Here is an 18,312-nt window from a genome sequence, read left to right on the forward strand (position 1 = left end):
GTTGCCATAATCTTGGTTTTCTTGATGATTAACTGCAACCCAGTTTTTGCACTTTCTTCTTTCACCTTCATTATAAGGTTCTTCAGCTCCTCCTTGCTTTCAGCCATCAAAGTAGTATCATCTGCATATCTAAGGTTGTTTATGTTTTTTCCAGCAATTTTAACTCCAGCCTTGGATTCATTAAGCCCTCACATCGTATGATGTGTTCTGCATACAAGTTGAATAGGTAGGAGGAAAATATACAGCCCTGCCGTACCTCTTTCGCAGTGGATCAGTACAACCAGAGATATTTCTCATGATACTTCAGAATTCATCCACACCTAACGTACTCTAAGGACTATGGGAAATTCAAAGGATGGCTAGACCCACATGAAATTTCCCTTAATCTCTATATTTCTAGCATCCAGTAATAACATTAAACTTCAACCGAACATTTACAAAATCAATTTAGGCATCCAATGAAAAGAGAAAGGCCAAAGTTATCAAGGCGATGTAGTCATAGCAAATATAAGAGTTGTAGGTCTGAAAAATTTTGAGTGCTTCATTTACTGCATTGCTAGAAAGCTATGGACCAAAGGGAGACAAGGTATTTATTTGGAGGGCATGCCTTCATTTTACCCCAACCCAACCCACTATAACCCTGAGTTCACATCAGCAATTTATCTTGATTGGCTTCTACAGCTTTGGCAACTGTTCAAAGAAATCATATAATTGTGTCCACCATGAATAGGATTTAATGGTTTTTGCATATGGACCTCTGCTTGAACACCTCTCTCATATAATGGATTAAAGCACAAGGATATTAGGAGTTACCTGTAACTACCAGGAGTATTTACACATGTAGCTCCATTCTGGCAAGCAAGTGGTGTCCCAGCATAAATCTGGCACTCGTTAACATCAACAGAACAGAATGGACCCTGAGAAAAGAAACACAGCTTATTTCCAAGTAAAACGAGGGGCACAATGGAATCTGCAGAGTCAGTGTATGATATAGAATTTCAAAAGATGTTCAGCATCTGGCTTGCCTTTGGCAAGGCTTCCTTTAGTAAACACTAACACAAAACTCAATTGTTCAGCTCTGCCTTCCTCATCAATGTAAGTACAGTATGTATTCATTTAATTTAAAACACGAGTCCAGGAAACACAGACACTTTCAGGGATGAAATTTTGCACTGTCGTCCCTGAGGCTGCTGACACCAGAGATATGTAAGAAAGCACATGTTCTTTTAAAGGAGTTATTATATAGGAATTAATCTGTATTGTGACTTAAAGACAGTACATGCTACTAATATAAAAATACAGATAATTTCCCCTACATTTTTAAAGCTTTCTCTGAATGAATTTAATTGCAAGGCCAGCTGACGAGGCAAACAGCAATTCCTTTTTTAAAACCACAAATTTCTCACCGGATGGCTACATAACACATAGAATTTGAGCAATTAAAATTGCAGGTTTCTTTGATTATCCATTTTTTCATATGACCTGAGGTCTGCAATACCAAGTAGGCATTTACATATCTGGATGGGCCATCAGAGAAATCGCCACAAACCATTATCTGTGACTTTTTTAATTTTTAAGAAGGGTTATAGTGCATCAGTGAAACTGCCCTTTTGTATCATTACTGCATTCTAAAATCAGGGGGGAATAAATTTGCCCTCTACATCGTAAGTGCAGTAAGCCATGCCTTTTTGTTTTAAACTTCGGAACAGCCTTAGTTGCTAAAATTTCCTCAAAAGAATAGGAGGGATGCACAGGAAGGTGGCTACAAGCTGTAAACCCAACAACTCCAAGGAGCTATATCATCAGGAGCTGTGGTGGCACAGTGATTAAACCCTTATGAACTTCTGACCTGAAGGATGCCAGTTCAAATTCGCGAGATGGAGTGAGCTTCCATCTATCAGCTCTAGCTTGTGGAAACATGAGAGAAGACTCTCAGTTACACATCCAGCGCCCCCTGGGCAACGTCTATGCAGACGGCCAATTTTCTCATGCCAGAAGCGACTTGCAAATCGCTTCTGACACGATTTAAAAAATAAGGAATCGTGTATCTTTAGACCAATCTGAAAAAGCCCAAAGGCTGCTTATTTTTCCCTTGTCCAGTGGTTCTCAACCTGTGGGTCCCCAGATGTTTTGGCTTTCAACTCTCAGAAATCATAAGAGCTAGTAAAATGGCTAGGACTTCTGGGAATTGTAGGCCCACAGGTTGAGAACCTCTCCCCTGCCTATTTTGTAAGATATGCCATGTTGCCACTGGAAAAACTCAAGGTGCCAAGATACCATTCCCTGTAGAGCAGGCATGGGCAAACTTTGGGCCCCCAGATGTTTTGGATTTCAACTCCCACAATTCCTAACAGGCTGTTAGAAATTGTGAGTGCTGAAGTCCAAAACACATGAAGATCGAAGTTTGCTCATGCCTGCTGTAGAGGATCATGACACTTTACTGATGACATATATTGAATGAGGCTTACCTGCCAGTTGTCAGGACAGAGGCAGAAGAAAGCATCCAGCAAATTTATGCAAGTTCCAGAATTTTGGCAGGGGTTGCTATTACAGGTTTTTCTCAAGAAGCTCTGGATGAAAAGAAGAGAGCAAATAAATCTATTCTGTTATAATCCCTGAATGTATTGGTACAATTCTCAAAGAATTTCCAAATATCTAAATGACTTGATTCTATTTGGTTACAACTCAGAAAATAAATTGAGGACTCAGTCATGAAAGTTGTTCCTATTGCTCTGCCAGTAAAAGTTGACAACCATATTTCTCAAGAAGAAACATTACATTGTTTCCAGAACAATTCCACCATCATCAACAACATACATGCAGAATGCATTGTGGATCACTGTGCATGTAGTCCTAAGTCACCTGTCAATTTATAACTGCTCCAAGAATTTAATAGGTTTTTTTAAGGCAAGCAATACAGAGTGACAGTTTAGCCAGCTCCTCCCTCTAAAATATGTCCTACAGCACCTAGTATTCGTTGGCGGTTTCCCTTCCAAGTACTAACCAGGGCTGACCTTGCTTAACTTCCAAACTCCAATGCCATTTCTCACCTTTGTTGGGTCACTTTGATATTAATATATATTATTTTAAAGACATATTGCTCTGTTCATTCCATTAAATTACTCACCTGCTCAAGGTTTTGAATTCTGCCTTCGATGTTTGCAATCTGCAAACAGAAATGAAAAGACAAACATTCTGGAATAATAATGATATCATATTTAGCAACAATGAGTAGATTAAGAAGAAAGGCTAGATTCACAAGCAGGCATTAGGTAAATATTGTTGTATCCTCTCCAGTGCTACAAATAGTAATGTAAACATGCCTTGACCTGAATTCCTTTGGATAAGAGCACATGAGAGATGGACGAAATTTCTGTAATGTTAGCTTTATTTGCAAATATATAAGTGAAGTGTGCATGGCTAAACAGAAATCATATAAAAGAGGAATCCCTTACCCCACCCTACATTGATGCCCCATAATAAAACCTCAGTGTTGCAAGTGGTGTAAATATCAACAGATAACATAGGTTCAAAGGACATGTAGTAAGTTTGCATTCAAATGCAAACACATTTCTCTCTTATCCCTGACCTTTAAGGCCCCATCAATGAACTCATAGATCTCCCTCTATTTCCTCCACCTCTGAAAGGATGCTTTTCATGCGACACGTTGGTTCCGCTTCACTGACGTGGACAGTTGTCACTTTCTTAGAGATATGATGTTTTAAAATATTAATAAGATACTTCTTAACAATGTGTCCTTTTGAAGAGTTTTGAGTTATTAGCATAGGGCTAGCCACCATATGGTTTTCCAAATGTTGGACTGCAACTCTCAGTAGCTAAAACCCACAGAGCCAATGGTAAGAAATCCAGGGATTTGTAGTCCAACAAACTCTGGAGGACTGTATGATTCCCATCTGTTTAAACATACCAAAAGAAGGATGAGCCAGAAGCCTAACACAATCAAGATGGTTGCACTGAAATCTCTTGCCATTGGATCCTTTATGAATCACTACACTTGTTCTACATTTTCCATCTATTTAAATACATGTGTTTTGCCTAAGGGTGGGAATGGTTCTGAGTAAGTGTTCAATGTTATGGTTTCAGTTGGAAATGCAGAAATCATCCTATCTCCATTTTGTTATACAATCTACTGAGTTTATGTAGTTTTTATCCATTGACTACTGCATATTTTTTCAATCACTATCGTTTTATTTATTTATTTATTTATTTACAGCATTTATATTCCACCCTTCTCACTCCGAAGGGGACTCAGGGCGGATCACATTACACATATAGGCAAACATTCAATGCCTTTTTAACATAGGACAAAGACAAACAACATAGCTCCGAGCGGTCCTCGAACTCATGACCTCCTGGTCAGAGTGATTGATTGCAGTTAATTGCAGCTGGTTTGCTGTCCCGTCTGCGCCACAGCCCCGTATAATTATATGTTATAAAACATATAATTATGTATATGTTTTATTTGATAGACACTTCTTCTAAGCCTAATACTTAGGGGGGGGGGGACATACTTTCTCATAAGGGAAGTGAGGAGTTACAACTTTCATTGAGAGTGTTAAATCCAACAAAATTTCATCCCATCCTTATTTTCCTTACTGTATAGGAAATATCTCTATTCTTTATCCTAGCAGCTCTTGACAGAATTCTAGGGACAAAAGGTCTCCTTCTCAACATAATCTGAATATATGTGGCTCTGTTTTCCCATTTATTGCTCCGAGATGTCATCAAGTTGACTTCACCTTATGACAACTCTATGATGGAATCCTCCAAGATATCCTGTTATATTAACAGACATGTTTAAGTCTTGGCAAGCTGGGGTTTCTTTGATAGAATTAGTTCAGCTTTAATGTGGTCTTCCTCTTTTCATCTTGTCTTCCAAGTTATCATTTTTTTCTTGTCCAGTACACCATCTAAAAGGCTACAGCTAAATCCAGAACTTGTGGCAGTGCCCACTACTGACTTCACCAATACAGGAATGGTAAATTCAACCCTGATTTCCCCACCCTTCCTCCCACAGTTTCACTAAGTTGTTCTCCAAGCTGGACTCTGATGATTCAGAGATTCAGTGTTGACAGAGCTTCCACTCAACTTAGAACAATTGTAAAAAGAATTTAAAAAACGATAGTTGATCCACCATCCATTACTGTACAAGAGCCGCCACTTATCTGGCCAGAGCACTGTCAGAAAGTGGGATTGGTTGAAAAGAGGAACTTCAAATCTGATGATGAAGCAGATAATGTTTTTTGCCATCTTCACCACATGTTGCTTGGCCACACATATTCCAATTTTCATCTATGAAATCAGTTCAATCCAATTAAGTCATGTTACTTGAAGTTAAACTCATATACATATCCTAAAATTTAGAGATTTATATATCCCATTCCCAGATGCCATATCCTTGAAATCCAAATATAACCCTTGGCTTGTACTTTAGATTAGAGTGATGATTAATATCACCCCTCTTTAGAACTTGTTGGCTAGAAGGGCAGCTTTGTAGGACCAGACCTCAACAGCACTACAGTGATTTACACCAGATTAACTAGTTTGTTGATCTACTATCTTTCCATTACATCCTAGAGCAACCACCCAGAGATTAAACATTATGGAGGAGGAGAAGAATCAAAAAGCAGAGGGGGTTGTCTGATAAAGTGATTCATACAAAATGCTTTGGCTACTTTCATTCCCATTTTCACATGGACAAAGGTCAGAGGAACATGAAGACCACATCACCAGTAACTTTTTTTTTAAGTCCCATTTGGAAATTCTCAACTCTAGTCCCACAGTTTTAATTCAGATCATATGCCCCAGATTAGTGTGAAGTAAACTTGAGTTTGTCTTGGTCAGGTCTAGTTTGTGTAGATTTTACATAGACATGCAACATATGTCATATGAGAGCCAGTTTGGTATAGTGGTGTGAGCACAGGGCTTTAACTTTTGAGAACAGGGTTTGAATCCCCATTTGGAAATGGAAACTCAATGGGCAGCTCATACTCTCTCAGCCTCAGAACAAGACAACGACAAAACTCCTCTGAACAAATCTTGGCAAGAACCCTTAGAGTAACCGTAAATTAGAAACTAGGCACACTGCAACAAACAACAAATATATGTCCTTATTGATAAACTTTTTATATTTATGATATAAATAAACTCTTAGTCTAGGAAACATTCTCTGAGGGCATAGAAAACTTATGTCACAGCTTGGGCTGTGGCGCAGGCTGGAGAGCAGCTGCAATGAATCACTGCAATGAATCACTCTGACCAGGAGGTCATGAGTTCGAGGCCCGCTCAAAGCCTATGTTTGTTTTGTCTTTGTTTTATGTTAAAAGGCATTGAATGTTTGCCTATATGTGTAATGTGATCCGCCCTGAGTCCCCTTCGTGGTGAGAAGGGCGGAATAAATGCTGTAAATAAATAAATAAATAAATAACCCATTGACAGAAAAAAGAAGGAAAAAATAGGAGCAAGTCTGGAGAGAGCCATCATTTTATTTTTATTTATTTTTTTCATTTCTAGTCCTGCCATGGTAATATCACAATTGTGTTTGCATGCTCTTCCAAACCTGAAATAAAACCTGTACAGATGACAGGATTATGGGTTAAGCTTCATATTTGTATTTCTATATTTTTTGGAAAATAAATATATAATTTCCAAATATCAGTACAGTTCAAGCCGAGGACACTTTGCTTAGTGGGATTAGGCCTGCTGATGAAAACAGGCACAATGTCGCCTACGTTAAACCTCTGTAAATCTCAGGAGAAAGTGAACCATATATTTAATAACATTTCATTCTTAATATTAGTGGGCTTTTAAAGAGTCTTTAAATGGTCTTTAAACAGAATTATGCACACATAGGTTTTTACGTTTGACTGCCATATACCTAGAATTTATGCTTTGCCAGAAGAAAATGTACAATATTGAAATCTGTGGATTAATAATGCTCCTGGAATGTGAATGTTCATATTCCACCGGCTCCAGAGAATTTGTTTTACAAGTGCTTGAGGATTTTTATTCTTATTAAAAGAGAACAACATCCAAACCAAGTTCTAATGAGCAATTACCATATGAGAATAATATAAGATCCTGAAAAGAAGAAGAAGAAATGTAGAAAAATGAGATTTGACCCAGTACCCAGTGAAATTATTATGCTTCTGTCCATGGGATTTACATTTCAGCAGTCTGGCTTAATTCTTCAGCTAGTTTTTTTTATCGGGTCAGAAGCAACTTGAGAAACTGCAAGTCACTTCTGGTGTGAGAGAATCAGCCATCTGCAGAAATGTTGCCCAGGGGATGCCCTGATGTGTTACCATTCTGTGGGAGGCTTCTCTCATGTTCTTGTGTAGGAAGCTGGGGCTGACAGATGGGAGCTCACCCCATCTCACGGATTTGAAATGCCAGCCTTCAGGTCAGCTGTTCAGCTGGCACAAGGGTTTAACCCATTGCACCACTGTGTCTCTTTCAGCAGGTTAAAGAGAATAAATTTATTTCAAATAGTAGCAAGGATCTGAACACATATTTGTTGGTACAGTAGAGTCTCACTTATCCAAGCCTCGCTTATCCAAGCCTCTGGATAATCCAAGCCATTTTTGTAGTCAATGTTTTCAATATATAGTGATATTTTGGTGCTAAATTCGTAAATACAATAATTATAGCATAACATTACTGCGTATTGAACTATTTTTTGTGACAAATTTGTTGTATAACAGGATGTTTTGGTGCTTAATTTGTAAAATCATAACCTAATTTGATGTTTAATAGGCTTTTCCTTAATCTCTCCTTATTATCCAAGATATTCGCTTATCCAAGCTTCTGCCAGCCCGTTTAGCTTGGATAAGTGAGACTCTACTGTATCACTTTAAGAATCAAGACTTACCTTGAAATGAAGCTGAGTTATCTGGCTGGAAACATTTTGAGGTGTGCTAGCAGTTCTTTTGAGTTCTAAAATCTCTTCTTTATTCTTTTGGATCTAAATTTTAAAAGAAAAAAAGATAGTTCTCCTGTGCTTAAAATATAGGAAATAAACCCAATATTCATGGTTGCTTTAGAGAGAAATAGAGGACACTGTTGCTGTGGAACCCACAATAGGATAAAGGAAAAAACAAGGGACAATCATGCCACTCTTTACCGTCCTTATTCATAGTAAGTTCAAGTTTAAATTTCATGGATGTTTGGGGGGAAATAAGTGAAGGAGTCATGGAACCATAAGAATTTACTATTTGACATTTTTCATTCTTAAGGGAAGAAATGATTAATATTATTTTGTCAGAATGTTTCTGCAGTTTTCAAAGACTATTGTCTATTTGATTCAGGATCTATTCACATGTGTGGATGGTTTTGCCCAGGCTATAGCATTTTCTGCACAAAAGTGTAAGTTTTAAATAGAAAAAGTTCCCAGTAGGAAAAATTCTTGTTAGTTCAGGAATCTTCTTGCTAGGGTTCCCCAGTACTCAAGAAACATGTTTTTGGATGCATTTTAGAATGTGCTTTCTGTCCCAAGCAGACAATAAGGGACTCCTGTTGTGTAGAGCTCCATGTGCCTATAGATCATTATGAACAGCCTTTTCACATACCAGCTATAAGCATATTGAGGAGTGGTTTGCATTTAGGTAACTTGGGTTCCTTGCACACAGCCGTATAACCTAGAATATCAAGACAGATGATCCACAATATCTGCTTTGAACTAGATTATCTTAGGTCACACTGACATATAATCCAGTTCAATGTGGATTTTATACAGTTGTGTGGAAGGGGCCTTAGGGTGCATCTACACTGTAGAATGAATGCAGTTTGACACCACTTTATCTGCCATGGAATCATGATACGGAATTTTTGGAGTTGTAGTTTGGTGAGACACCAGTACCCTTTGGCAGAGAAAGCTAAAGACCTTGTAAAACAATAACTCCTATGATCCCATAGCATTGAACCATAACAGTCAATTAATTCTACAATGTAAATGCATTAATTCTACAATGTAAATGCATCCTCAGATGAAAGATGGAGATGGAATCTTGCTCTACGCTGGAGGAGGCTCAAGCAAAAGCAAACTGCTGCAGTCTCTCCTGGCTTGTGTGTCTTTCCTCAATAATTTTCACCATCTTGAAGGTACTCTGATACTGCTTGTCCACATATGTCAGAATCTGTATCTGTGAAATGTTGGAGAGTATGTTGTAATTCTTTGTCTCCCTAAGACGTTATCCATTACCAAACCATGGCATATGTTGCTACTATTAGTGGTAACTGATGTAGTAGATGGTATATAGCAGAGAAGCATTCCTGTCTTTCACTGATGGGATCTACCATCCCTTTACAGCCAATGGACTCCTAAGCCATTATTTCTATCCAAACTATCCCTATCTAGCAATCCAGTTTCCCACAACTAGTTTTGGATATGTTCTTGGCTGGGCACACCCTTCTTTCCAGATTTGACCCACGGGAGATGTAAAGTGAAAAGATAAGCTGAAAGTGCAGAAGCATGTTTCAGTTCACCCAACAACTAAGAGAACTGTAGATGCAGGTCAGTAATAGAAGAAAGTGAACTGCCCTAATACGTTGTCAACCATATATTTTCACAGCCTCAGATTTCCATGCTAACGCAAAAAGAAAAACAACCCTAACAAAGTCAATAATATACCTTAATCCTTTCTATACCACTGGGAAGCTATTAACATTATGCCAAGATGCCAACAAGGTCTCCAAAAACCATCTGCCTGGTCACGTGTGGTTTACATGCCCATGTCCATACTATTTGGGGCATTATGGAAGATGAGGCTTTTTAAAAAGAGGAGTGATTCTGAGTTCTGCTGATTCTTCTGCTCTTGCCTAAATCACTCAAGGTTTCATGAAAAAATAGGAAAGGACCAACCATAACATGAAAGATGAGGATATCTCATTAAACAAGTAAGGATAGAGCAATAATCTACAGTCAGCTTTATATATCTAGGGCAATGCAGTTTTCAAAGGACTATGATTGGAAATAGAAATAACTTAAAATTGTCCAGGAATGTAAGTTGTATTACATAATTCCCCAACAATTGTATCCTGAACATCTACTGAAACATGCACAAACACCCAAAGCAACCACACTTGCAATGGATGCGGTACTTCAAAGAAAAATTATTTTTCCTTCCAGAAAGAAAATATTATGAACAGTAAGATATTTGTAAAACAGAGGTGATTTCAGGGGAACTCATGACACTTGAATAACAAACAAAAAAACCCTTGACTTGGAAAGGCCTTAAGGCACCACAGAATAGCTTCTCATTGCCATAGACCAGGCATGGGCAGACTTTGGCCCTCCAGGTGTTTTGGACATCAACTCCCACAATTCCTAACAACCTACCAGCTGTTAGGAATTGTGGGAGTTGATGTCCAAACACTTGGAGGGCCAAAGTTTGCCCATGCCTGCCATAGACTAACCTCTATTCTAAAATATTGCTGCTGTTATCCTAAAGTTCAATGAGATAATACCTAATCATATATTATAAAGTAGTTATCTTTAACTTTTTATATAATTTCATAAATTTATGGTCCTGTTATCAGCGGTGTCTGTCTTACATGACAGACAACAGCTATCAAATGAAGCATAAACAACTTTTGATACTTTAGACAGGCGGAACATCAGAATCAGCTGGAAAAAGAGATGGATTTTGACCCTATCAGCTGGTTTGTTTTAAAAAGCTAAGGACCTTTAAGGACCTACTATCCTGAAAGAGAAATAACTACTACTTGGGTTTGCATAAACTCTATCCCAACTTGTCAGGGGCAGCCTACTTCTTTCTAGCCAATGTATTCAGAGCACAATGGAAGGTGAATTCTGGACCCAAATTTTGAGGGAAGGAAGATGCTAAGTACATACATAGCCTCACTTGGAGAGTCTATTGCAGCAATTGATCAATTAAGCCTGACAAATTTCTGTATGTCGCTTCTGTCCTAGCAGGGCTAGAGATTTGCATATAGCCCTTTCCTTCATGCCTGTAGCTGAGCCCACTCAAACTAGAGCAGTGGTTCTCAACCTGGGATCCCCAGATGTTTTTGGCCTACAACTCCCAGAAATCCCAGCCAGTTTACCAGCTGTTAGGATTTCTGGGAGTCGAAGGCCAAAAACATCTGGGGACCCCAGATTGAGAACTACTGAACTAGAGAAGTTGCACCATCATTGTAAAATTTGGCACTCAGAAATTGCCCATGTCTGAGTCTTCCTTGGACATCACTGATCCCTTCCCAGTAAAATATGAATGGAGCAAGGTCTTTCTTCATGCCTGTCTCTTGTTGGAGAGCTTGGGAAAAATAGTTCATTTCTTTAAGAATATTTTTAAAGACATTGATTCCAAGTTCTTTTGGTTATATATTAGTTTTTCATGGTGGAGTTAGTTTGATGGGGAAAGTGAAATCTGTGATATCATGTAAAGAGGCAAATAAAAACTATATAAACAGCTATGGAAACACCTATGAGTTGGACTGCTTTCTTTAGCTTCTCTGTATCGTCACATATTCCTGCACACAACTATGCTTTTCCTGTTGCATAATTCCTTTTTCAGTTACTATAGGGAGTTGTTTGGAGAAGTTGTGTAAAGAAGTTCTGCTCATGATACTTGCACTAATAGTATTGCAAACTAAAGCTTGGAAAGTATAATTCTTGGGATCTCTAAATTCCCCAACCAGCATGGCCACTGGCAACACTGCATACAGAATTCCTGAATTTGTCATCCAAATATGTAACATTTCCAAGCTAAACACATTAGATACAGTTTCCAAATACACTTGAAAGCACACTTCAAGGATCGATTTTAAATAAAAAATGAATAAAAGCAAAAGATTAAAAATCCAAAGGCTTACCTGGCTCAAAGTCTCTGCAAGGTCTTCTTCGTTAATTTTTATTCTGCCCTGTGATTCAGTTCTGAATTCAATATTTTTGGCAGAGCCAGCATGGAAAACTAAATTGCCCCTTTCTGAGGACATGCGAGGCCTGGTGCATCAAGGGAAGAAGAAGACACATGGTGACAAGTTCTCCAGAGATTTAATCAACTTAACCCTATATTCAGTTTTCTAGCCCCATCATTCAAAAAAGATCAAGTGTTGCACTAAGAACGATGCTTACTGTTCCTGATTGATCTCCCTTTTCAGTCTATTTTGTCCAGTAGAATCAGAGCCATAATTGAATCCAGAAATAATCAGCAATGTCACCAGAGTCCAAGGAAGAGAGTCCAGATACACCATTGCTCGCTTCAAACCTTCTTAAACTGAGCAAGTGAGTTAAAGTGAAATCTATGTTATCTTCAAGGATTAACTCAGTGCCACATGTACTTTGCTCTTGAAGAAGACCTTGCATATTCACAGATCTGCTTCATCAGCTTTCTTCCCTGTGCCCGATCACTAGGAGTTGGGAGACTATGGATTATTTATTAGCTGGGAAAAGCCGCTTGTCTGATCGGTGGTGTTTGAAGGAGCAAATCCTGGGACATGTGAAAAGCATATATTTTCCAAGATATATTTCCCTGGTGAAAGACACTTGGTTATGGTCCAAGCAAGAGAGGGGGCACCTCAACTTTCCTTTGCATTGGGAAGCAACCTCCTTTCAGATCATGGGATGAACCTCATTCATATTGAGGCTGACGTTGACACATGCATGATTGCTCTTCTCCTTGAAAATTGTAATTTAATATGGAGTCTTGTATCCTCAATACTTCCTCAGACTGGTTCCTTTAGGACTTTTGGACTGCAACTCCCATTGGCTCCAACTAACATATCCAATGGAGAAGACTCATTATGTCAATATGTTATGCATTGCAAAGATGTCTGAGGGGTTGTGGGAGAACCCCATTTTTCTTTTTCTTCAAAGCAAAACTAGCCAGGGGAAAAAGATAGAGCTAATGTCCTAATGTTCAGGAGATTCCACCTGAACATTAGGAAGAACTTCCTAACCATGAGAGCTGTTCAGCAGTGGAACTCTCTGCTCCGGAATGTGATGAAGGCTTCTTCTTTGAAGGCTTTTAAACAGAGGCTGAATGGCCATCTGTCAGGGGTGCTTTGAATGAGATTTTCCTGCTTCTTGGCAGGGGGTTTGGACTGGATGGCCCATGAGGTCTCTTTCAACTCTATGATTCTGTATCTTATACATAAATGTCCCCTATTTAAACCAGTAAGAGGAAGCTGCTTGCTGCTCCCTCCCACTGGTTTCTTCCAAAAACCCATCATATCCTGTATCACTGACCCGGCAGCATGCAATACCATTGTATTGTTCAGACTAATGAGATGCAAATTAAAATTTATCCACATGAGCCTGGTCTTCCAGCCTCACAATGGTTCCTCTCTTCTTTGTATAACTGGACTTTCAAGCGTGTGTCTTGCTTGGGTGCCAATGGGGTGTAGAATCCATTCTGGAATTTAGTCTGAAGTTCAGAGGAGCTGTTTATTCAACTTAACTGAATGGATACAATGAATATATTGCAAAAGGTAGATGTAGATTAGATCACATTGCTAGCAAGGCATATGCTGGAAGAGGAGAAAACAAGGGCCGCAGACTAAAGGTGCTGTAAGTGGCATCAAGCAAACACAAATACAAAAATAAACATTGTGGAATAAAGTTTTCCCCCACCCATCCCTGCTTGTGCCAGAATGTTAAGTTTGTAAACATTTGGCACAATTCTAGAGTTGAAGGAAGAAGGAGCCAAGGACGAAAGGGGGAGGCTTGCTTGGAGCTTAATTAGATGAAGGACAATGTGTTGGTAGAAAAGGAAAGGAACAGATTAGGAAAGCAGGCTCTGGAGTGGAAAACTGTGCGTCTCTGTACATCTAGCTTCAACACATATAAGAAATTGTTTTCAAATGGTTTAAAATAGCATTGCCATTGAACATTTCATTGTCAAACCACTCTTCCCTGACCCCCACCACCCTAGACCTTTGAGCAATGAAACATTATAAAACACGTGCGCATACTGATGAATAGAACCGACTCAGTCAGCATTGCATTGCCTTGATCCGCTGCTTTCCCCATAGAATGATATGTTGGCATCACTGGAAGGACCTTCAAAAGCAACTAACTGCAATGAATATAGCTTAGAAAACTAACTTTTGTGGTCTTCAACTCCCAGAATCCCCCTCCAATGTGGCCAGGATAGTGGTCCAAGGGCTAAATCCAATTGCTAGTACCAATTAGAACAGATTGACTCAACTGAATTTTTGCATTGTGTATTGCTGCATGGCAGGGGATTGGATTGGAGGGCTCATGTGGTCTCTTCCAACTCTATGACAGATTTTCTAAGTTATCATTGATTAACAAGGGACTCTATCCCATGATGAGGAGGAGGAGGGGGGAGGAAGCATCATATTACCATGGTGTCATGTCTTATAGCAAAATTGCTTCACCTGCAGAATTCTCCCAAGGTGAAAGTTTACTTTGATCTAGCAGCAAAGATGATTAAATCCATTGGGAAGTGGCACTGTACAATGATTTATTATTTCAGTTAATAACTACTAGACTTTATTAATTAGTCTATCATATTAAATTATACCATCATAAATAATGTTTAAGGGAGATATGATAACTCTGTTGTAGAGCACGTACATTTTATAAAGAAGGTTTTGGGTTCTCTAAATAAAAGAGTCACATAGCAGGCAATGAAAGATATACCTTAGTTTCAGATTCTAAAGAGCTTCTGTCAATCAGAGCAGACAATGCCGGGCTCAACAGAAAAATGAGCTGGAATAAAAGCAATTTCCTTTATTTATGTCCAGAAGTCTAAACAATATTTGTGTTGCATACAATCAAAGTATTTATGAGGTGATCTGAAAGTTAAGTTCTCTTTGTAGAATGCTGAGCGGGGGGTTGGGTCCCAGTAAAAACATGTTCAGAACTCCAGCAGAGTTTTCATGTTTTTCAAAAAATAATATCTGACATCACTATCTATTGCCATACATCTCAAGACTCACCAGTACATGTGAGACAAACTTCCATAAAACTTACTTCAAGTCTTGTAAGATGGGGTGAATTTTCCCAGTAAAATGCATTGTTGTGACTATCCCTACTGTTATGAAAATTATTTTGGAATTGTTTAGTCTTATATGGACAATATATGTCAACTTTTCAAACGTTCCTGTTTTCTGGTGGAGATTAACTGATAGAATTGGTTTCTGGTCAACACAACAGTTGCTTTTTGGAGAGATATTTTGGGAGTATCATGTTGAACACCAGCCCATCAGAACTGGCTATGTAACTGGACAGCTCATGCGCCCATGTATCTGGTGTTCCAGTGATGGAGGAATGGGTGTCACAGGGCGAATCAGAGTTCACACTGAGCACAGGTATTTCCAGGATGTAACCTGGATAAGTTCTGTTTCCAAATAATAAATTATATGTTGGATTTGAACCACAAAGACATGATATAAAATGTTCCCTCAGGTAGGAGGATTTCATCATGTTCTAGCCGAGGTGTAGGAATCAAGATTTTATTGGACTACAACTCCTAACACTACCATATTGGTGATATTGGCTGCTAGGACTTGAAGTACAATAATATCTGAAGACCTGCATGAATTTCACCCTTAGTGTAACCTAATTTATTGGGGAGTTTTTGCTCCACATGCTCTATTGGGGGCAGCTTGGATATAAACTTAAATAAATCTAGGGTTGCTATCTGGCTGATTACAAACCCGGGACTTTAAAACGTTCCATTGGAACCTAATTCTTTGTGTGTCTACTGAGATACATGTGACAGTGAGTTCAATAAGAGACTGTGATCATGTATTCAGGATTTGTATTCAAGGAAACAAGAAATAGACTCAATATATTTTTTCAGAAAGCTAGCTGTATACTGTATATATTCGAAGATAAGCCGAGTTTTTCAGCCCTTATTTATGAGCTGCAAAAGCCTCCCCCGGCTTATAATCGGGTCAAGGTCAAGGCCGGCAGTGGAGCCTGCAGGCTATTGCTTGCAATATGTGATCTATTTCTCTCTTCTCCTCCCTTATCAGTGTGTTTACTTTTGCAAAGCCTCCCTCTCTCTTAATCAAGGGAATGTTTTGAAAAGAGAGACACCCTTGCAAGTCAGGAAGAAGAAATATATATTTTCATTAATCTTATGAAAGCATTTCCCCCTGAAATATTTGTTAAACTCTCCTACAGATATATAGGCATTAACCCTTTGTAAGCTTTTGCAATCTCTATGTACCTTTATATGTGTATCTATCTATATACATTAATTTTATATATGAATTTCACCTCATATGTTTGCAGGTCTTTGCAAATCCTTTATACATATAGATCCATGTACCTGTGTATCTGTTGCCATACATATACATTATTTTATATATATGTTAATTTACCCTCATATGTTTGCAAGTCTCTGCAAATATCTATATAAAGAGAGATGTTTGGATAGATATGAATATATTCTTAGGTAAAGGTTTTCCCCTGACGTTAAGTCCAGTCATGTCCGACTCTGGGGGTTGGTGCTCATCTCCATTTCTAAGCCGAAGAGCCGGCATTGTCCATAGACACCTTTAAGGTCATGTGGCTGGCATGACTGCATGGAGCGCCGTTACCTTCCCGCTGGAGTGGTACCTATTGATCTACTCACATTTGCATGTTTTCGAACTGCTAGGTTGGCAGGAGCTGGGGCTAACAGTGGGCGCTCATTCCGCTCCCGGGATTTGAACCTGGGACCTTTTGGTCCGCAAGTTCAGCAGATCAGCGCTTTAACACACTGTGCCACCAGGGCCCCATCTACCATAAACTAGCACTTATAGAGCTAGTTCATTGCTTTTCTTTGAAATACGGTAAATATTCAATAACATTTAACCTACTGATGCCTCGATAAATGAAATTTTATTGGTATCTATTTTTATTTTGAAATTTACCCATAACTGCTGCATTTCCCACCATCGGCTTATACTCGAGTCAATAAGTTATCCCAGTTTTTGTGATAAAATTAGGTGCCTCGGCTTATATTTGGGTCGGTTTATACTCGAGTATATACGGTATCTTCATCTTCTTATACAGTCTTATAAATTGTTGCTCATGACACTTTTGGACATCTGTAAAAAGTCAAAACTTTGTTTCAAAAGGCACACGAACAAGCTAATTTTTTATGAAACCTTGGATTGCAATATCCCTATGGATGCAGCCATTACAAAACAGCACTTGTACAATTAAGAATAAAGGCAGTTCAGTTTGGCAAGTATAATTCACGTCTACTGATTTGCTCTTGGGCCATACCTCATGGTTCTGGAAAAAGTAGTAACATGATTCCATTACTTAGAATAGAATCACAGAATTACTTAGGGCATAAACATAATGTTCCCCATCCTCAAATGTTGGCCTGGGAAATAGGAATATGACATCAGAACGAGAACATTGTATAATGGATAAACCTCTCCTGGTAAGCTTTTTTTCATGGCATGCCAGGAAACTATGTGGATGTTAATCAACAATAGTAAAAACTAAAGCCAAACCTGGCTCTTACATAGAGCCTTACATGTTGCCTTTGGTTGATTAGGTGATTCTGGGAGTCCCACAAAGTATTTTTTTCCAGTGTTTACTCTTAGAAACATGTGCCCATTTACCGTTTAACAATTCATCCTCAAATGTGCACCAAAAGAAGATAAATTCTCATTAAATATAATTAGACATCCCAAAATAGAATTGTAATTATTTTGCTTGCAAGCGTACAAGAGGAATAGCGTGGTTCAAACTCAGTTACTCATACCAGAGGATACTTGGTACATCCACTGCGAATACGAGTGAAACCAAAATCACCATTTGGTACACTCCTTCACTGATCTGCATATTTTTCTCTACTATTTGACCTATTAACAATTTTGGTGCATTTTCATATCTCAACCATGTAAGTAAAACACTCTCTGTCTAAGAATGCCCAGAGGGACATGGTCTACATTTCCAATGACAAAAGCCGGTATTGTTATTGATTCAGAACTTATAAGCAGAAACCACAAGTGCACTTAAGAGGTTTCATGTATCTGAATCGCAAGATATATTGGACATCTAATGGGCTTTGATTTTAAACAAACTTACACAGGAAACCAAGCTGAAATTGATATTGAGAGCTCAGTCTGCTGCAGGGTGAAAAAGAAATCTAAACAATTGTGTAAGCCATTGAAGAAATATGGAAAGCAGAAAATGAAAATATGCCGAGACAGAAATTAAACTGACAGATAATCTACTTTGCAGATATTTTACTTTGGAAAACTGATGCACATAAACATAAGCTAATTAAAGATTTATATCTTTCTCTATCTTAGATGTTAAGACTCCTTGGGACATGGCTGGCTGGAAAAAGT

At 38.6% G+C, this 18,312-nt stretch overlaps 1 protein-coding gene across 3 annotated transcripts in view; it reads right to left on the reverse strand.

Annotated features, from left to right (window-relative positions):
- cubn (cubilin) overlaps positions 1-12,364 on the reverse strand; it is a 158,304-nt gene extending 145,940 nt beyond the window's left edge. Inside the window, exons 1-6 of one of the 3 annotated variants that reach the window (XR_010007166.1) lie at positions 12,116-12,364; positions 11,854-11,983; positions 7,892-7,984; positions 3,128-3,166; positions 2,469-2,570; positions 814-917 (exon numbers count right to left, since the gene is read on the reverse strand). Coding sequence is in view for 2 of the 3 variants with exons in the window: in XM_008112472.3 (XP_008110679.2) it covers positions 814-917; positions 2,469-2,570; positions 3,128-3,166; positions 7,892-7,984; positions 11,854-11,983; positions 12,116-12,234 (587 nt within the window). In the remaining variant the exon portion in view is untranslated. The remainder of the gene's footprint in view (positions 1-813; positions 918-2,468; positions 2,571-3,127; positions 3,167-7,891; positions 7,985-11,853; positions 11,984-12,115) is intronic. The other 2 variants (XM_008112472.3, XM_062984072.1) reach the window with 2 other exon arrangements.
- Positions 12,365-18,312: the final 5,948 nt, after the last annotated feature.

This window comes from Anolis carolinensis, chromosome 6, assembly GCF_035594765.1.
Source record: "Anolis carolinensis isolate JA03-04 chromosome 6, rAnoCar3.1.pri, whole genome shotgun sequence".
NCBI lineage: Eukaryota > Metazoa > Chordata > Lepidosauria > Squamata > Dactyloidae > Anolis > Anolis carolinensis.